The 22021-nt window shown below is 41.8% G+C and overlaps 1 protein-coding gene across 1 annotated transcript; it reads right to left on the bottom strand.

Moving 5' to 3' along the window:
• Positions 1-10522: 10522 nt before the first annotated feature.
• On the bottom strand, positions 10523-17648 carry cdca4 (cell division cycle associated 4). The gene is made up of 2 exons (XM_067991656.1): positions 17487-17648; positions 10523-12087 (listed from the first exon to the last, which is right to left on the bottom strand). Exons 1-2 carry the CDS (start codon positions 17502-17504, stop codon positions 11245-11247), a joined length of 861 nt encoding a protein of 286 aa, XP_067847757.1. The 5' UTR covers positions 17505-17648; the 3' UTR covers positions 10523-11244.
• Between the last annotated feature and the right edge of the window lie 4373 nt (positions 17649-22021).

The following is a 22021-nucleotide window of genomic DNA, read 5'->3' as shown; positions in this document are numbered from 1 at the left end:
ATAGAGATTGCCGGAGTAGAGTTAAGAGAGAAATCAGGAGGGCAAAAAGGGGATATGAGATTGCTTTGGCAGATCAGGCAAAGGTGAATCCAAAGAGCTTCTACAAATACATAAAGGGCAAAAGGGTAACCAGGGAGAGAGTAGGGCCTCTTAAGGATCAACAAGATCATCTATGTGCGGAACCACAAGAGATGGGTGAGATCCTGAATGAATATTTCACATCGGTATTTACGGTTGAGAAAGGCATGGATGTTAGGGAACTTGGGGAAATAAATAGTGATGTCTTGAGGAGTGTACATATTACAGAGAGGGAGGTGCTGGAAGTCTTAACGCGCATCAAGGTAGATAAATCTCCGGGACCTGATGAAATGTATCCCAGGACGTTATGGGAGGTTAGGGAGGAAATTGCGGGTCCCCTAGCAGAGATTTTTGAATCATCGACAGCTACAGGTGAGGTGCCTGAAGATTGGAGGGTAGCAAATGTTGTGCCTTTGTTTAAGAAGGGCGGCAGGGAAAAGCCTGGGAACTACAGACCAGTGAGCCTGACATCTGTAGTGGGTAAGTTGTTAGAGGGTATTCTGAGGGACAGGATCTACAGGCATTTGGAGAGGCAGGGACTAATTAGGAACAGTCAGCATGGTTTTGTGAGAGGAAAATCATGTCTCACGAATTTGATTGAGTTTTTTGAAGGGGTAACCAAGAAGATAGATGAGGGCTGTGCAGTAGACGTGGTCTACATGGACTTCAGCAAAGCATTTGACAAGGTACCGCATGGTAGGTTGTTACATAAGGTTAAATCTCATGGGATCCAAGGTGAGGTAGCCAATTGGATACAAAATTGGCTTGACGACAGAAGACAGAGGGTGGTTGTCGAGGGTTGTTTTTCAAACTGGATGCCTGTGTCCAGCGGTGTGCCTCAGGGATCGGTGCTGGGTCCGCTGTTATTTGTTATTTATATTAATGATTTGGATGAGAATTTAGGAGGCATGGTTAGTAAGTTTGCAGATGACACCAAGATTGGTGGCATTGTGGACAGTGAAGAAGGTTATCTAGGATTGCAACGGGATCTTGATAAATTGGGCCAGTGGGCCGATGAATGGCAGATGGAGTTTAATTTAGATAAATGTGATGTGATGCATTTTGGTAGATCAAATCGGGCCAGGACCTACTCCGTTAATGGTAGGGCGTTGGGGAGAGTTATAGAACAAAGAGATCTAGGAGTACAGATTCATAGCTCCTTGAAAGTGGAGTCACAGGTGGATAGGGTGGTGAAGAAGGCATTCAGCATGCTTGGTTTCATTGGTCAGAACATTGAATGCAGGAGTTGGGATGTCTTGTTGAAGTTGTACAGGGCATTGGTGAGGCCACACTTGGAGTACTGTGTACAGTTCTGGTCACCCTATTATAGAAAGGATATTATTAAACTAGAAAGAGTGCAGAAAAGATTTACTAGGATGCTACCGGGACTTGATGGTTTGACTTACAGGGAGAAGTTAGACAGACTGGGACTTTTTTCCCTGGAGAGTAGGAGGTTAAGGGGTGATCTTATCGAAGTCTATAAAATAATGAGGGGCATAGATAAGGTCGATAGTCAAAATCTTTTCCCATAGGTAGGGGAGTCTATAACGAGGGGGCACAGATTTAAGGTGAGAGGGGAGAGATACAAAAGGATCCAGAGGGGCAATTTTTTCACTCAAAGGGTGGTGAGTGTCTGGAACGAGCTGCCAGAGGCAGTAGTAGAGGCGGGTACAATTTTGTCTTTTAAAAAGCATTTGGACAGTTACATGGGGAAGATGGGTATCGAGGGATATGGGCCAAGTGCAGGCAATTGGGACTAGCTTAGTGGTATAAACTGGGCGACATGGACATGTTGGGCCGAAGGGCCTGTTTCCATGTTGTAACTTCTATGATATGATTCTATGATTCCTACCAAAGTGAATAACCTCACATTTCCCCACATCATGCTCCATCTGCCACCTCCTTGCCCACTCACTTAACCTGTTGATTCCCCGCCGCTCTGCCGTCAGTCACCTGAGCCATATTCCACTATGTCTGGAGGTCCAAGATAGACCACGTCCACAGGGACACATATACAAGCCCCCAAAGGGAGGAAGGGCATCCCCGATGCCGCCCTGATCCTGTGTGGCTGCCTCAGGATGTGTGTAGAGCGCCGGAACGCGTGAGTTTCTACCTGTCCGCCACACTGAGAAGGTTGGGTCTGGCCACGCTGGCTGAGCAGACGCAGGACGCTCCATCCAGCTGGACCATACCTCTCCGCTTGTCCCAGGTGGAAAAGTTCAGAGAATTATAGAAAATAGGAGCAAGAATAGGACATTCGGCCCTTCGGGCTTGCTCCACCATTCAAAATGATCACGGCTGATCGTCTAACTCAGTTCCCTGTTCCCGCTTTTTCCCCATATCCCTTGATCCCTTTAGCATTAAGAAATATATCTATCTCCTTCTTGAATACATCTAATGACTTGGCCTCCACTGCCTTCTGTGGTAGAGAATTCCACAGGTTCACCACCGAGTGAAGAAATTTCTCCTCATCTCGGTTCTAAACGGCATACCCCGTATCCTGAGATTGTGACCCCTGGTTCTGGACTCCCCATCCATCGGGAACATCCTCCCTGCATCTAGTCTGTCTAGTCCAGTTAGAATTTTATGTTTCAATGAGATCACACCTCATTCTTCTAAATTCTAGTGAATATAGGCCTAGTCGACCCAATCTCTCCTCATACGTCAGTCCTGCCATCCCAGGAATCAGTCTGGTAAACCTTCGTTGCACTCCCTCCATGGCAAGGATATCCTTCCTCAGATAAGGAGACCAAAACTGCAAACAATACTCCAGATGTGGTCTCACCAAGGCCCTGTACAACTGCAGTAAGACATCCCTGTTCCTGTACTCAAATCCTCTTGCAATGAACGCCAACACACCATTCGCCTTCCTAACTGCTTGCTGCACCTGAATGCTCGCTTTCAGCGACTGGTGAACAAGGACACCAAGGTCTCATTGCACCTCCCCTTTTCCCAATCACCATTCAGATAATAATCTGTCTTTCTGTTTTTACAACCGAAGTGGATAACCTCACATTTATCCACGTTATACTGCATCTGCCATGTTCTTGCCCACTCACCCAACTTGGCTAAATCATATTGGAGCTTCTTCACATCCTCCTCACAGCTCACATTCCACCCCAGCTTTGTGTCGTCTGCAAACTTGGAAATGTTAAATTCAGTTCCCTCATCCAAATCATTGATATATATTGTGAATTGCTGGGGCCCAAGCACTGATCCCTGCAGTACCCCACTAGTCACTGCCTGCCACCCGGAAAAAGACCCGTTTATTCCTCAAGAGAAAGCCTTCCGACCACAAAGACAGTGGTCGGCATGGAACATTCCATGGGTCCTGCAGGGAAGGAAGAGGGTGGACCCAATCGGGCAATTCCTTGACCAGACAGTTGAGGCCATTTGGCAGAACCTCGCGTCGCCGGAACTGACCAACAGGCACCAGGATGTAGCTTGGATGGTGGGGAGAAGGACCCTTCCGGTGCAGTCTTTTCTGCACCGTAAGGGCCCCTCTCACCACCATCCAAGCATCTCACCACTCATCTCAGTGCCATCGCAAGTTGCCTTCAAGGCTACAGCAGGGAAGAGACCACCATCCACCTCCTGGTGGACTGCCACTTCACGCAGAAGATGTGGAGAGAGATGCATTGGTATCTGTCCCGATTCATCCCCTATGCAGAGACTCTGTGGGGAAAGGTCACCGTGTAAGGCCATTCCACCTGTGTATTGTACAGCATGTATTATAAGTACCATATTTTGAAATGTAATAATGCGATCGTATTGTGCACGATCCATATTGCATTGTTTTGAACTGTATTGTTTGGAATTGTGGGGGGGGGGGTTTACATTGAACTGTGTATCTTTAAATTTTATGAAATAAAGTACATTTTGAAATTTTAAAAAATGTTAAGTAAATAGACATGCAAAGTACATTTACCTGTATTGTGTATAAGGAGTTTTCTACTAAAATTAGTCCTTGTGGCTAAAATGATGTTGCTGTAGCCACGCCCGTGACTAGTCAGCAATTTCTATTGGACAACACTGCTCTAACTCAATGTGCCAATTATTTCCTTAAAATTCCTGGTTGCTTTTTTAATATAAACCAAAATAATTTTTTTTTAAAGAACTGCCTTATTGTTTTAAATATAATTTAAGATATTGTTTTATAAAATCATTTGTCTTTTTTATTTGGTCCCAATGCAGTAAATCTGTAATACAGCAGACTTCAACCAATGAAGGGTGAATTCTCTCTGTACGCCCAGTCCTATGCACAATAATGGTGCAGAGAATGAGCTGGTGACTAGCTCATGCCTCTGTCTATGCTGCTTTATGACCCACCATTGGATTGGTGCACAATAGTAGCCAGTTCTCAAAAGCACACCTGAAACTGGATGCACATTGTAATGGGAATAACAATGACACTTCAACTCAATGTGCTACTGAGTTGTAATGTGTTGTGCCACTGTGCTGCCCCCTCAAATGTATTTTAAAATATTTGTCCTGCCTTTCATTATCCTTTCTCAGAGTGGGTATGCTAACTGATGTGATGGTGAACCTATCACATCTGTTACTGTATTGTACACTATAGCATGTAGCTGGGAATTGAAGTTACAGTCTGGTTAGTGTTTGGAGATGAAGGGTTAATCAAAAATCAGCAATGCTTTTAGTGGTGGAATAGCAATGTTAGCAATTGAACAGTCAGCAATGCACAGATTCTTTAATTACTGGATGCAAATTGTGAGATGCTGAAAGTACTGTTAAAAGGAAAGGAATCCAAGTGTCTTTTTCCCCTAATTTCCTTAAAAAAATACTTTTCTGTTACTGCCTACAAAAGTGGATTTTTATAGGTAGAGCTTATATTCTGAAAATTCTTCTGCTTTGTTTTTTTTTTAAACATTTGATTCCTAGAGCTATTTCTAAACATAGTCCTGCCCTTTAAACTAACAGCATATGTAGCTACCAACAGTGTACAAGATGGATGAAGTTGCTGAATGATTTGGGGTATAAATGAGTGACATTTCAGTGTTAGGTCAGTGAGTGTACCGTGAGCAACAGTGGGTTGGTGACTATGTGATTGGAGGGATGGGTGATTCATTTACTACTGACTCAAATACTAAATAAGGTATGCACTAAATATGAGAGGGGGGGGTTGTTAAATGTCAGAATTAAAATACTAATTATCTTTGTGATATGTTCCAAATTACAGTATTTACATTCCAATTCAAACTGTAATGCTTTTTGAGGAGACAGTCATTTCTGCTTCCAAAGCAGCTCAGAACAGTCAGGAATAGAGCAAAATGTCAGACATCTAAAAAGCAGTCTAGCTTATGCAACAGCTGAGGCAAAAAGGCCCCAGAAAAGGTAGGCTTAACAAGTCAGAATGCAGAGTAGTTAGTCCATTTAAGCCAAATAAGACAACCCACTGAAGTGGGATAGCATTTTCATGTTATTATCCAGATATAACTTGTATTGATTGAACTAAGTGAATCTAATCCACGTACTCACTTTACTGTGAAATAAAGCAGCTTGACGATTTGAACCAAGCCGCGCCTCACTTAGTGTTTACTTTGTCTTTGAAGAAATTGAAAGAATACACATGCAAGAAACACATATCTGGTTCAGGTCACAAGAGGGTTATAATGTTACACCTCTGGGTCCTACTATCATACAAGTAGACACAGGGCAATGTGAATCAACTCCCAAAGAAGTAAGACGCTTAGACCTCTTATCGGAGCTACCGACATCACAGAATCCCAGAAAGTATCAATGCAATTCTGAATTTCTAACAAGCATTCACTTACGATGTACCAAAATCAAAGCCCTAACAAGTACATCTCAGATCAGACCCGAGCCAATATGATGTTATGGGTGCATTTAATAGACTATGATGAGAGAGATGATAGTTGGAGCTCTTCAAATTAATGTCTGGAGGTCTGAAATCCAAGGAAGAGCAAAGTCTCAAACCCTTTTGGTAAACAAATACTAGTTTGTCTGCTAGTGCTTAATCATCTTTACTAACCTCTATTCTACACCCACTGAATCCCAGCTACTTCTCTCAAAAATCCCCCCCCCACCTGTCAGTTCTGAAGAGGGATGAATGACACATCTGGAGTTTTGGGGAGACCCAACTTGATGCAGCATCATCTATATGAAAAAGCATTACAAGACATATTATGTGCCTTCACCCAGTATGTCCAGAATCTTCAGCCATGTAGGCGCTATGCTCTGGAATTCCCTCCCAAAACCCCTCCATCTCCCTCTCCTCCTTTTAAGATCCTCCTTATAACCCATCTCTTTGATAAAGCTTTTGGTCACACCTCCTAATATCTCAGTCTTTGGCTCAGCACCTTTTTTCTCTCCTGTGTCTAAAAGTGATGCCAGAGGAGAACAAAACACCACCCAAGAAGGGCGCCAAGAAAGCCGTGAGTAAAGTCACAGAAAAGGGCAGCAAGAAGTGGAGAAGGTTGAGGAAAGAGTAATTTGTTCTCCATCTACAAAGTGATGAAGCACATTCACCCCGACTCAGGCATCTCCTCCAAGGCCACGAGCATTATGAACTCCTTCGTGAACGATATTTGAGTGCATTGCGGGTGAAGCTTCCCGCCTGGCCCATTACAACAAGCACTCAATCATCAATTCCCGGGAGATCCAGACCACCGTGCGCCCGCTGCTGCCCGGGGAGCTGGCCGGGCACACCATGTCAGAAGGGACAAAGGCTGTGACCAAGTACACCAGCTCCAAGTAAAACTCCACAATGTTCTGAAAATAAAACACACTTTGTTCAGATTCACCCACATCACTGCAGGCACCCTTAAGATCCCTCCTGAGCATTTTTCCAATTATCACCTTTATCTCTATTCATTCCCACTCTCGCCAGCCGTGGAAGATAATTTCAGATTTGGCTTACAAAAATTGGACATTTTTAAAAATTAAAGTTTGATCAACTATTAACTGAATTTGACTTGTATGAAAAGAAACACTTAAGAAATTGTAACTTATGACTTCTTAAAATATTTCTATGAAGTGCAGCCTTTTCTAATAGCTCTATTTCCGTAAAAGATAAAATTACTAACTCAGAGGGGTTGATTTTAACAGGAAGTGCTGAGGGGCCACCTGGAAGTTGGGAATGAAGCAAGGCCCAGCTGATTTTAACAGCCGGGTCTCATTATAAGATTGGCGGGCCAAGCAGCTGATCGCATCTGCAGCAGGTTGCCTGCCCACCTTGACCACGCAATTTCGGGGGCAGTCCCGAGCTACTATTTAAAGGGCATATGCACCTCGTAAAAGAGAGATTGCATTCACTCAATTGGAAGACAGGTTTATTCTTTTATTTGCTACTGTACTGCAGTTTAGACAGGGCAGGAAGGGATGGGGGACGGTTGCTCCCAAGTTTTCAGACATCTTCCTGGAAGTGTTGCTGGCAGCAGTCAGGGTTAGAAGGGAAGTGCAGTTCCCACAAAGTGGCAAGAGGATGCCCACCAGCATCACAAAGAAAGTCTGGTTTGGAGATGGCAGAGGAAGTAAGTAGTCGGAGGATCACCCCAAGGACCTGGATCCAGTGCTGCAAGAGATTCAATTACCCCACTAGATCATGTACCTGCAGTCCCTCTCCTCCCTCCTCCAGTATTCGGACCAATCACCATCCCTGCATCACTTCCCTCACCACCAATCACAAGGGCACACTACCACCTCATCCTAAATACACTCACCTCCTGCTTGCTGCCTTCACTGCTTCCACTAACAGCATGCTCTTCTCATCTGCTGTCAATTACTGAACTTGCATCTCCTCTCAGCTCTCCTTCCTCTATTCACACTCCAGACATCTCCATTCGCCTACCATCTTACTACTTCTCCCTCAGCTTATGTACTACGTGCAGAAGCCACACACATGCATTTACCTTCTCAGTACCCACTCATAACTCTCTCCTCCCCTTTCTGCAGAAGAGATCACACAACACAAAGAGAGAGAACTGAGACTGTGATAGTCCAGTCCAAATTTTGACCCTCACCCAGGCACAGGAAATAAGTGAGGCATCCAGAACAATGAGCATTGGAGATGGTAAGGTCACTGGCTCTGCTGAGCAGGGCGACTGGTTATCACTTGTACCGCTTCATGTACCACCAGCAATTGCACCTTCAGCCAACATCAAGACCTCAACTAGTATGGCCAAGTCTTTCAAATGCAGATATCCAGCCTCTCATTGTCATCCTACCTTACTTTTCTTCTTTGCTCCAGGTCCTTCTCAGCAGCGAGCAGCCTCAGCAAGTTCCTGAAAGAAAGACTACATTCCTCCTGAGGAACCATAATCAAGCACTACATCCCTCTCAAGCACCAGCATAGATATTGGCACCCCTGGTTTGACCATAGAAAGAAAAATGTGGCACATCAGCGATTATATGAGGTATTGGCAAGCCTGCCAAACACTGAGCACCTTGATCGAAGGTATGGAGAAGTACAATTCCAACATGGGTGGAGTTCTCTCACATGGCATTTCCAATCTGCAATGTACCCTGGACTAAATGGCCACCCCCAGGGATACTGCAGCCGAGCCCTCATCGCAATAGTCATGTCACCACCTTTCATCGTCGCTGGGTCAAAATCCTGGAACTTCCTACCTAACAGCACTGTGGGAGAATCTTCACCACACGGACTGCAGCAGTTCACCACCACCTTCTCAAGGGCAATTATGGATGGGAAATAAATGCTGGCCTTGTCAATGATGCCCACATCCCACGAATGAATGAAAAAAAAAGCCATTGCAGCTTTGATGGAAGATCAGAAGGCTGCCATCCAGACTCTGGGCTCTAATGTCTGCTCCACCTTTGAGAGACTGGTGCACCAGATGAATAAACTGGTGAACCGCATGGATAGGGGCGTTCAAGGTGTCACTAATTTCCTGCAGTCTGCTCTCCTTCAGTGGGAGTGGCGGTGGAGTTTCAGGAAAGGCAAGTACTACCCTGTCTCAGGATAGCAGCATATCTGCCTTTGTTTCCACTATTATGTACAAACTGTAGTTACAAGTTTTTTATGTAAAAGATCAAAAGGCAGATTTCAGAAACATATAATGTGTTGTAATACATCTTAAATGTACTATTTGTTTTTCTTAATCGTCCTTTTAACAAAATTTTAAAAAACTTTGAAAGGAAAACTTAGCTAGTAATTTTTGAAAGAATTAGTGAATAATTGGTGAAACTTTAAGCAGTTGACGTTAAAATTATAGCACAGAACTTGCACCTTCAGAAGTCCAAGGTTGAAGGATAAATTTGTTGTAAAAGTCCCATTATTTAAAGCCAGCTTTGCCTTCAGTTTTATAAAAATCAGGGGGCCATTCTTAATTATTCTCTTACACAACCTAACGTTCAACTCCTTCCACCTCCTCTCCCCAATATACATATTGAAATCTCTCATTTTGCTATATGCAATAGTATGTAGTGTTAAGTTAAATCCAAACTAGCTTTGAAGTCCTTAAATCAATGGCTCCACTGTCTACACTATAGGTAGCATACACTAGTGCAAATATCTGACACCATTTATGCTCCAGTGATACACTTGTACTCCAGTAAGATTTTTTTGCTGAGACAGGGAAACCAATGTGCTAACTCTACAATATAAACCTGGAGCTAACTAAGCTTTTTATAAATAAGAATTTAAATGACCACAGTTTTTTTTATATAAAAGATAGGCAAGTAGTTTTGTTCATGTGGGTAAGGAACAAAAGAAAAAGAAAAACTTCAAAAGTAAGCTTACGTATGTAATTCTTCTTGCTAAAGTAATTAACAGTAAATAATTATACAAAAATGCGTGTATATTTTTATTTAACAGATATACAATTTCTCAGTAAAAAATTTTTGCATACAGTTACGAATGTCTAAAGTACATGTTAATGTTTCAGGCTTTAGTTATTGCTTAAAAAAGACTAATAAAATGTGCTTTATTAATGAATACTACAAATAGATTAGTTTTAACACAAGTTTAACATAACCTAAACTCCAAAATTTTCTGGGACTTACAAGTCGATAGTTACTGCTATTAATATACTGCAATTCTTTCTAATGCTTTTAACTAAAGAGAGCAATTCTATATAATACTGCTTGAAAAGAATTCTGGCCTCTTTTAAAATAGCTCTTAAGACGTTTACAAACTGGACTAGACATCTGCCATCCAAATCAGGATTCATAATTATAAATCAGTCGTGTGCTGCAACTCAAAATTTCACAAATGTATGATATTCACTTAAATAAATAAATAACGCTTGTAATAACTTAGATCAACTGTCCCAATTAGAATTCGGCTTGTGCTAACTATCCAACCATCAGAAATTATGGCTTTTATAAATGTAAAAAGTGGCTTAATTTGAAACAAAATATGCACCACAAAGCGTAAATCATAAGCGCTGCAATTTTTTTTAAAAATGGGAATAAACCTTTAAATTTTCACAATTTTCAATCCTTAGCCAGCGTTGTCTTCTGTGCCCAGATTCACAGTACTGTTGCGATTACACAGAACAAAGTGGAACATTTTCATGTCAAGTCCACAGAGAATCTAGCAAGGAAACAATTCAATACCATTATAGCACTTATAAACGTTTTATCCAATGAACTTAAAGATTATTACTAAGAACTTTGTGCTTGTAAGACAGTAATGCAAGTATATTTTCCCTACATTTTTATAGTGACAATTCCCTTTTTGTGATATTTTCCTGAATTGCCACGGAGAGATGAAAGGGTTCCATTTATGTGGCAATTCTGAAAATGCATGAGTTCCATTTGGACAACGCAAGAGTTGATCTTTACTTGGCACAGCTAAGGAAGACATTTTATAAATCCTCTTTGAATCACATTGTTTAGATACATTACAAAATATTATTTCAAAACTACTTTACCTGTTCAAGTAAAAATTCCAAACAGGAAACTTTTGAAACTGTAAAAAATCTAATCTGTATTAAAATATATATTTAAATGTATGAAAATATGTACCATTTTAGCTTTAACAGTTTTGACCACAAGTAGAGGAATGAACGCAATGAAAGCGTCACGTGCAAAAGGCATTATCTGACAATATTTTTAAAAAGAAAATTGGACAGAAAACTTTACAAGAGAGATATGTCTGAAAATAAAACCAGGTGGATATGTGTTATACAAATATCTTCAAGAGAATGGAGAAAACTCTTAAGTTTAGGACCCAACAATAATCTCCATGATGTGATCCAGCTCATTTAAGTCTGTTTTGCAGTTTTGGGTAGAATTTACGGGTGTTGAGGTGTGTGATGGTAAACCGTTTAGTAATTCAAATATGACTGGTGTCGTTTTTGGACTAGTCATCAACCCAGACATCACTGAGTCAAACTCATGCCAAGAAGTGTCAATATCAGCAAACAGATCATCTATTGTCATATCTGTGAGAGAACTGGAGTAATTTGCAATCTCAAAACTCCCGAATACTTGATCCAAGGGCTTTGGACACTCCTTCAGATCCACTTGCTGCTCCTCAGCTTCCAACATATTCAGATCATTTTCAAAATGTGCTTGGACCAGATCTTTTACAGTACTGGTGTCTTTAACAGAAGCAGCAGCTGAAGAACAAGTAACATTCTCACAAGATGAGCAGTTTACCTTGCTTTTAGTAAGAGTGCTGGTATTACTGGTGGAGGCAGTGGAACTTTCTACATGTAGCTCTTTCGTTGGAGTACATAAGAAATCTGTGGCAATTAGACTATCTGAGGAAGTATGACCTATGTACAGATCGCTTCCTGTGAAAGCCGTTTGTCCCTGCCAGCTGCAGTCTTGTATCATTTCCTCCTGGATCTGTCGCACGGTGTTGGCTATAAGCACTGAGCGACAAAGGTTTGGTTCCACCAGCATCTTGCAGAGCTGAAGTTTGAACAACGAGATGTTTAGAAGTGACTGACGTTGCAAGTTATATGGCAAACTAAGATTGCTACCAACAGGATCAAGGCAGGCATCCGCAACTTGTTCTTCAGAAAATTTACGCTTTGTGCCTTTTGCCAACATGTTGACCTACAAAACAAAGTAATCACAATTAAGACTCATTCTTCAAAATTTTAAAATTAAATATTTTGGAACTAACCACAACTTACCGAAAACCTAACTACACCAGAATATATTTTGTTCAATACAATAGACTAAATTTTGCATGTAGTATTAATACTCAGGCTATATTGAACTTTTTTTGTTATTACTATTAATCCAAATCATCTCGAAGGATTTAAATATAAATCAATATTTGCGCTCCATTTAAGTACTTCTAATGCAGATTTGTTTGGAGAAGCATAAATACCCTTAACTCCACCCATTAATTTTACCCCATCTATTTCATTACTTCCAGAGTACTTGAAATGAACGATTGATACAGTTTTTAAAAAAAAATCAAAGTGAGGTGGGACCCCGAGAGGACAGGATTGTCAACGAGTAGAGGATGCTCAAAAATGGCAGAGGTATTTAATAGGTACTTTGTATTGGTCTTAAAGAGGATATCGGAGAAGAGGTGAATCCTGAAGTTAATGAGAGTGAGATGAGCAATATTATGATGGATAAAAGGAAAATTTTAGATACATTAGTTAAGCTAAGGGAAAACAAGGTGCCTGGGCCTGACTATATACAGCCTAGGATCCTGAAGAAGTTGAGGGAGAAAATTGCAGAGGCCCTCGAAATTATATTTCAGAGCTCTATTGAATGTGGATGTATGCTGGAGAACTGCCAATGTTGTGCACATATTTAAAAGGGAGACAGAGCTAAGGGTAATTACAGGACAGTTAGCTTAACATGTGCTGCAGGAATCTCTAATTAAAACGAGAAATTACTGCATATTTAAATAAAGAAAAAATAAGTTAGAAGTAGCTAAAACGGAATTCAAAAAAAGGGACGAATGAGATTGACAAACTTCACAGAATTCATGGAGAAGAAAACAGACATAGCACATGAGGGAAATGTAATGGATGTAGTGTACATGGAGTTTAGGAAAGCCGTTGACTATCTCCCACGTGGGAGATAATCAGAGAAGATTAAGGAGTATGGAAATAGGGAGAAGAATAGAAAACTGGATTAAAAATTGGTTAGAAGGGAAAAAAACAGAAAGTAGGAATTAAGGGCAGTTTTTCAAAGTGGTTGGAAGTGCATAGTGATTTCCCTAAGGGTTCAGTTTTGAGGCCATTTCTGTTCATTGTGCATATCAATGATTTGGATATAGGCCTAGAGGGAGTGATGTTGAAATTTTCATGATAGCAAAATAGGAGGTATAGCTAATCCCAGCAGGTCAAAGGAAACGGCAAAGGGATATTGTTAAGGTGGAGAATGAGCTAATAAGTAGCAGATGAAATTCAATGTCAGTAAGTGTGAGGTGATGCATTTTGGTAAAAAATATAATAGCAGTAATTATACTCTGAATGGAATTAGGGTCAGTGTATCAGAAGAGCAAAGGGACTTAGTGGTACAGGTTCACAGAACATTAAAAGGCAGCACCTCAGGTTGATAAGGCTGTAAAATAAAAAAGCTAATAGAACTCTGGGTTTTATCTCAAGAGGTACAGAATATAAAAGCTAAACAGTAATGAATGCGCCTATATAAAACCTTATTAAGACTTCGGATAGAGTACTGTATTGGGGCCAAACACTATAGAAAGGATACTGAGGCTTTCGAGAGGGTACAAAACAGGTTCACTAGGATGCTGCCTGGTAAGAGGATATACAAATAGAAAGAAAGGCTCAAAAACACAGATTACAAGGCAATATAATACAAGTCCTTAAAATTATGTCAGGATAGAAGCAGACTATTTCCAGTGATTGAAGGGTTTACAACGAGGGGTCGTAGATACAAGATTTAGAAGAGAGGGCAGGAGAACCTTCTTCACACAAGAGTTGTGAGGCTGTGGAATTCACTTCCAGGGTTAGTGGTTGAGGCAGAAACTATGTCAACATTCAAGATTAGATTGGATAAGGTGGATAAAATAAAAGGGGTTGAAGGGATATGGGAACAGGGTGGGTAAATTTGATTGGAACGATTTGCTTGTGTGGAGGGTAAACGCCAACAGACTGGTTGGACCAAATGGCCGTTTCCTTCCGTTTTAAGGATATATTAAGAAAGCAGTAGTCTAGCCAGGTTGCCTTTTGGTTCACTGCATGTAACAATTTTTTTTTTAAAAAGTTGAAGTAATTCAAGAACAACACTCCAATAGTAAAGCAGAGTAGTATACAACGGAAATGCATGAGCACTGCTTCTTCACAAATTAAAAATCAAATCTTGGTCAAATTCCAATCAAAAACAAAGCTGATGTTCCCCCCTATAACAGAGAAAAAAAGTGGGTTGTGACTCATCATGCCTACCAACTGCACAGACCCTAGAGCATGAACAGAAATATGGGAACAGACGATCCAATTACTCTCTGAATTACACGTGCCATACATGGTCTGGAAAGTTAACTGTTTTGGGACTGGTCCACAGGTGAAAGTCAATACTAACTAGGCCCCTCCCCCACACGCAGCTCCTACTCAACCTGTTGCTGCTGTATTCTAAAGTCATCTAATGTGGGCTGCACACTGTGGGTGGGAACAGCCATGTTCAATCACTCTGGTGTACAACAGCAACATGATTCGGGTAGCAGCCCCAGAGCCGGGGGGGAGGGGAGGTGAAAGAAAGAGAGAATATGAGAGCCCTGAAGCACTACTGAGATGGGGAGGGAGAGAAATAAGAGTTCCAAGAGAAACTGAAGGGAGCAGAAGGAGAAAAGTATCAGCATTAATTAGAGGGATTGGAGGGGGCAGAGAGGCTCTCCCCACTGGGAGGGTGTGGGGTGACATTGGGAGGAGGGTGAATATCTTTTGCATAAGTGATGAGTTGTTTGTTTGTTGGTTGAAGACCCAAAATGTGGAAATTGAAAATTTTCCTGTTGGAATACCCTCAACCTCCCTAGAAATGAATTAACACTTACCACAGGGAGAGGGTGGAGATGGGTGGGAAAAGCATTCAGAAGAATTGTGATACAATTCAAAATTTGCTGCCTATGGTCCAGATATCAGAATCTTCTATTTGCACGTTTTAAAAAAAATCTAATAAATTATCTACTGCTTCTAAAAGAATATAAATAAATGGCAAATGAAGAGTAGTTTTCACAAAAATTCAACAAATACCTAATGCTTTCAGATAAAAATTGCAACACCCATGTTCAATGTAGAAGTGCACCAAATAAAATGTTAAAAAATGATACCCTATGACTTCCCTAGAAAATTAATTATGTCCCTTCACAATTCGATAGGCTGGAGTTGTTTTCCTTGGTGCAGAGGAGGCTGAGGGGTGACTTGATTGAGGTGGACAAAATTATGAGGGGCCTAGATGGAGTAGACAGGACGTACCTGTGTTCCCTAGCGGAGAGTTCAAGAACTAGAGGACATAGATTTAAGCTGATTGGCGGAAGGATTAGAGGGGACACAAGGAAATTTTTTTTTTTACCCAGAGGGTGGTGGGTGTATGGAATTCGCTGCCCAAATTGGTGGTAGAGGCAAGGACCCTCAACTCTTTTAAAAGTACATGGACCTGCACCTAAAGTGCTGTAAGCTGCAGGGCTACGGACCGAGTGCTGGAAGGTGGGATTAGAATGGACACCCAGTTGTTCTTCGAGCCAGCGCGAATGCAATGGGCCGAAGTGCCCCCTTCTGTGCTGTAGCTTTTCTATGGTTATAATTCTGACCCCTCTCGGGCTCTCAAAACTTGTATTGCAAGAAAAAATACAACTGAAAAAATGATGGGTAAATTATAAGACAGCGTGATTATCTGTTTTTGAGTCATCAGCTTTTCTGGAGCGGTTTTGGGATTGTAGCTAATTTTCTAATTTACATGTATACAGAATTAAGAACATAAATTAGGTCATTCTTACAATCCTCCGGAATAAACCGTACTTAATGTACCAATTTATTTTATTTGTGAAACAACTGCAAATGCTGAAAATCTGAAATAAAAACAAAGTGCTGGAAATACACACCAAGTCAGCACCTGTAAAGAGAAAACAACAACTTGCATTTATATAGTACCGTTAATGTAGTAAAACGTCCCGAGGCACTTCACAGGAGCATAATCTGACAAAAGTTGACACCGAGCCAAAGAAGGAAACATTAGGACAGGTGACCAAAAGCTTGGTCAAAGAGAAAGGTTTTAAGGAGTGTCGTAAAGGAGGAGAGGCAAAGGGAATTTCAGAGTTTAGGGCCTAGATGGCTGAAGGGTCATCCACCAATGGTGGGGCGTAGGAAGTGGGGGCTGCACAAGAGCCTAAAGTTCTCAGAGGATTGTAGGCGGCAGGTTACAGAGATAGGGAAAGGTAAGGCCATGGAGGGATTTGCATTCGCGGACCAGAAGCCAATGTACGTCAGCGAGCACAGGGGTAATGGGTGAATGGGACTTGGTGCGAGTTAGGATACAGGCAGCAGATGAGCTTAAGTATATGGAATATGGAAGATGGGAGGCCGGTAAGGGGAGTATTAGAATGGTCGAGTCTGGAGGTAACAAAAGCATGGATGAGGTTTTCAGCAGCAGGTAAGCTGATATAGGGGCGGAGACAGGTAATATTAAGGAGGTGAAAGTAGGAGGTCTTTGGGATGAGGTTTTGGGCCAAAAGCTCAGCTCAAGGTGCAATGGGACACCAAGGTTGCAAGTGGCCACAGTAGAGTTGGATTTGGTGGCTAGGAAAAAAAAAATCAATGTTTCAGACTACCCACTTACTGTTACAGTACTGAAAGAATGTCTAACTGATGGCTTGCATCTGTAGCCATGGCTCTCTTTCCCCCTCCCCCTCCCCCACCCCTCCTCTCTTCCTGTTTCCACCCTTCCCCCATCTCAAAGTTCTCAGAATTCATTTACAAAATAAATGTGATTGTGGGACAACACTTTTATATCAGCTAACTTTTTTTTAAAGTTTGTAAACCAAAAGGATCAGCAACTTGAGATATATGCAGATTAATAAGAATATTTATATGCGGTTCCATGGTACCCAATAAACAGCCCATAAAGACACAAAACTTGAGGCACCCGTCAAGTACCTGGCGTTGCCGCTTTAAGAGTCTGAAGTCGATTCCCGCCCCTTCAAATTTCCGACGTCACCAATGGTCCCTGAAGAAAACTACGTGACTCCTGGCCTACGCGGGCAGGCCTCAGTAGCACGGACCAGCATTCAAATTTACCGGGAGTAAATCTTGAAACAGAAGACTTTCAAATAAACGGCATTGCGAACCACTGTTAATTAAGGAGGCGAAGGCTGTGCACTTTCTTTAACAATATTGTTACACAAAGTTGAATCTTAGCCAAACGTTAACGGCCGCCATTTTAGGTTTGCTAACTCATTCCTACCCGAATGAACCGCCGAAATCTAAAGTGACGGCTAAAATAAAAAATAAAGATTCCGCAACTTGACTCACCTGCATCAAACAATACATTAAACGGCAGGCATAAAGAACGTGTGGTCGTACAGAGAGAGGGTGAGGTTTCAAATCTATAAAATACGGGAACAGACCACAATCGCAACCGCCGCGGCAGGAAGCGCTGCCCTCTGATTGACAGCCTGTAAATCCGGTTGCTATGGTTTCACCGGTAGTTTGATTGGCAAGTGTAATGGGCGTTCACTCCGCCCATTCTGTCACTGTGCACCGGATACAGTGACGTCAGACTGGACCGTGGACCTAGTGTGCAAAACGGTAGTTGCACGATGCCTATTTTGATTGAACCAGTGAGGTGGCATTGGGTGCTCCAAAGAGAGAAAAACAACCAATCCCCAACAAGTGCCCTCTCGGGTGAGCACCACTGCAGCAAGTGGTTCGAACAAACTAAAAACGTGTGTTTCAAGTTAGAATATAATATTATTCCCATCATCAATAAATCAACATTGTATGTTGCGGTGCTCACTGGTCCTGAAAGACTTGAAGCGAGCCCGTGGACATCGCGTGATTCCGTTTCGGAGTCACCCTGAGTACTTGCAGTTGCACGATGCATGACATTTAATGGCCCAGAATTTGCTGTCAAAATAACGGCGAGTTTAATGGCGCTCTCTGTTATTAATGTGTAAATGTCCAGCAGCTTGTGGCGAGGAAGAGATACCTCGTAGAGAATTGCAAATCGCCACAAGTTGCTGGACGATTTGCGCCACTCCACCGATAGCCTCGCAAAAACGACAGCTCAACTTCAACCTCCCCGTGAGTTTCATGAAGTCATTGCATTTGCGCATTAATTGCCAATTAAACTCGCTGCAGAAAGTTAGGGCTGCTAATTAACAGTGGAAGTACCTTTTTAATGAGGTGATTTATGTTCCTGCAATGCCAATCAACCTCTCTGGCCCAGAAAGGGAACAATTTAAGCTGGAGTGTCATTCCTAAAGGTAGTAAATTGTTGTTAGAGATTCTTAAACTTTAAAAATGTTTTTCTTACTTTTCCTTTCTTTTTTTCTTTCTTAATCCAATCTTTTTTCTCTCTCTATTTCTCTTTCTGTACTTGATTTGACTCTACTCCACCCTCCTTCTCCGTTGTTCATTAATCCTTAAATCTCATTGGTTAAGGAGATAGATTGTTGGTTCCGTGGTTCACTAAGGTCCCTATTGCCCTCACCACACCATTATCAGCTTGCACTTCCAGCAACTTATAGGACAAAAAAATTTGAGAGCTGAAGGGTGAGGGAAAAAGTCTAACTAAGGGGCATGTCACGAGATACCCCGCTCCAGCAAATTCTGGGCCAATATGTTACCACCACCGAAGTGCTCAGTTCAGGCCAATAACTAATATGCTGAAATACTATAGGAAGATAATGCAAAATACTCTCTTTATTTGGTAAAGGCAAAGCCTGTTTTTCAACTTCCCAAAAATCCAAGCAGCAGTATATAATTTAAAAGATAAAACAGTAATACAAATACATTGGAAATACACATAAAAACTACACATTATAATGCTCCTCCTTATGTTGGATTCATCAGATAAATACTATATTGTGGTACTGTGCCTGTTGACAATTTACCAGCAAGAATCACATTTTTATTAGATTGCTAAGAATGCTGAGGATGGTAGTGAGAAAGACTGCAAACCCCATGAAATAAATTGAATGAGCTGTGCCAATGGATCAGTTAGTTAAAGCCATATTCAATCCTTGGTCAGTGCTCAGTTAGCTGAACTCAATTACTGTGGCATTGGTGGCAAGATAGTCTCAGCAACCAAAGGGTAGGAAGTATAAAATCAGTCAGGGGTCCCACTCGCAATCACTATTGAGTGTACCCTGCTGGACACGTGCTTGTGTGAATGTTGGATGAGGATCAGATTAGACTTGATGTTGTGCCAATACTTATGAAGAATGACCACTTAAGTAAGGTACTGGAGAGTGACCAATACTGTAGAACCATAGCCATTTTCATGAGAGCAGTAAGGGAGCAGAGAAAATTGGTAGGGAAAAAGGGGGAAAGAATGAAGATGTTTAAAATGAATGACAGTCAGATAGCATAAGCAACAGTTGAGGAGGAAAGGTAAAGCTGGATGTTCTATACTTACTTATACAAGCTTACCCAATGCTTACGGATATTATTGCTGAGAGACAGCATGCATTGTATAAGGAATAGGAGGGTGGAGAGGATGGAAACTTGCACCATGCCAGCGCTTACCATTGACAAACTGGAGGAGAAGCACTGCCGATGTGCTGGTTATGTTGGGATAAGTAGGAACGGAACTATTAAAGGGTGGTGCCACAACAGTGGGTTATGGAGGAGAAGTGATTGAGTAGGTTAGAGTGGTCAACCATACTGAAGACTGCACAGAGGTGAGGAGGGACAGTGTGCCAAATAGATGCCAGATATTCCCAGTGATGGAGGCAAATCAGAGGACAAATCATCCAGTGCCACTTTGATGTAGCTCCTATCAGTCTGCTCCAGTAGCAAATGTAGATACTTGGAAGCAGATTGTCTTTTCTTGCTGCCAGAGGACAGTGCATGGTGTGGGAAACTAAAGAAAAGAAAAAAAAATGACAGCAATATTAATTCAGAAAGCTAAGTATAATTTTACTAATCATGAAAACCAGTGTGTAAATCACAACTCCACACTGGTTTTTGTGATCTGCAAACCTATGGTTAAGATTTACAAATCAGTGTAAGCAATGTTCTGTTGGTTGGCTGTCTTGCATCAAAATTGCAGCTGAGGACAAATAAGAAGCAGATGTATTGTAAACCAGCAGATAAAGAGTAGAAATGTGAAATAATTACCTCAAAAGTAATGGCTATTCAGGTGATAATTTATTTGTTATCTTGTCTACAGGTATAAGATTTTTCACAGGGCAACATTTAAATATTTACATATTTACAACCATCTTCAGCTGCTTCATCAATGACCTTCCCTCCAGCATAAGGTCAGAAATGGGGATGTTTGCTGATGATTGCACAGTGTTCAGTTCCATTCACAACCCCTCAGATAATGAAGCAGTCCGAGCCCGCATGCAGCAAGACCTGGACAACATCCAGGCTTGGGCTCATAAGTGGCAAGTAACATTCACGCTAGACAAGTGCCAGGCAATGATCATCTCCAACAAGAGAGAGCTGAATCACCTCCCCTTGACATTCAACGGCATTACCATCGCCGAATACCCCACCATCAACATCCTGAGGGTCACCATTGACCAGAAACTTAACTGGACCAGCCATATAAATACCGTGGTTACAACAGCAGGTCAGAGGCTGGGTATTCTGCGGCGAGTGACTCACCTCCTGACTCCCCAAAGCCTTTCCACCATCTACAAGGCACAAGTCAGGAGTGTGATGGAATACTCTCCACTTGCCTGGATGAATGCAGCTCCAACAACACTCAAGAAGCTCGACACCATCCAGGACAAAGCAACCCGCTTGATTGACACCCCATTCACTCCCTTCACCACCAGCGCACCGTGGCTGCAGTGTGTACCATCCACAGGATGCACTGCAGCAACTTGCCAAGGCTTCTTCGACAGCACCTCCCAAACCCGCGACCTCTACTACCTAGTAGGACAAGAGCAGCAGGCACATGGAAACACCACCGCCTGCACGTTCCCCTCCAAGTCACACACCATCCCGACTTGGAAATATATCGCCATTCCTTCATTGTCGCTGGGTCAAAATCCTGGAACTCCCTTCCTAACAGCACTGTGGGAGAACCTTCACCACACGGACTGCAGCGGTTCAAGAAGGCAGCTCACCACCACCTTCTCGAGGGCAATAAATGCTGACCTCGCCAGCGACGCCCACATCCCATGAACGAATAAAAAAAACATATTACGCTGGGGCTAGTTGTGGATAGCTGAGGTGCTATAATAAAAAGAATGTATGCATAACCTCTCTTTATGATCAATTAATACAGCATAAATAATTTAGAAAAGTTATGAAATAATCAGTTGTTTTGTAAGTAAGTGATGTGTACAAGTAGTAAAACAGATGAACCTAGTTTACTTAGAGCAGAGTTTTGCCCATCCTACCACATCTCTACCAAAATCAAATTCTACATGACACAGCTTGTTAAATTCAGCTGTTATATCCACACAAGCATCGTTTTGAGGACAGTGAATGCTGCTGCAGGCCCCTTCTTGCCTGTACAAGAATTATTTTTGAAACATCTATATACACATGTAACATTTTTATCTTAACAAAAGATCTTTATACTGAAATTCCAAGTCATCCCGCTTACCTATTTTCCCATGCCATGATAGATGGAGATATCAGAGGGAAGTGTATTTGGAAATAAGTCTCAAAGTTTAAGCTTGCAGACTCCAAAGAATTACAGTACAGTGAGACATTATTCTGGATCAGTGCACCACCACATAGAATCTCAGCTTGTGTTCGAGAAACCCATAACATTAGCATATTGGAATCTTTATGGTCTTCATGAACAATTTGAGCCAAGAAAGTTTCAGTTTCTGGTAAATATATATGCTGCCTATTCGATACTTAAGGCAGTTTTGGTA

This window comes from Heptranchias perlo, chromosome 10 (assembly GCF_035084215.1).
Source record: "Heptranchias perlo isolate sHepPer1 chromosome 10, sHepPer1.hap1, whole genome shotgun sequence".
Classification (NCBI taxonomy): domain Eukaryota; kingdom Metazoa; phylum Chordata; class Chondrichthyes; order Hexanchiformes; family Hexanchidae; genus Heptranchias; species Heptranchias perlo.
This window is presented reverse-complemented; position numbering and strand designations above follow the sequence as displayed.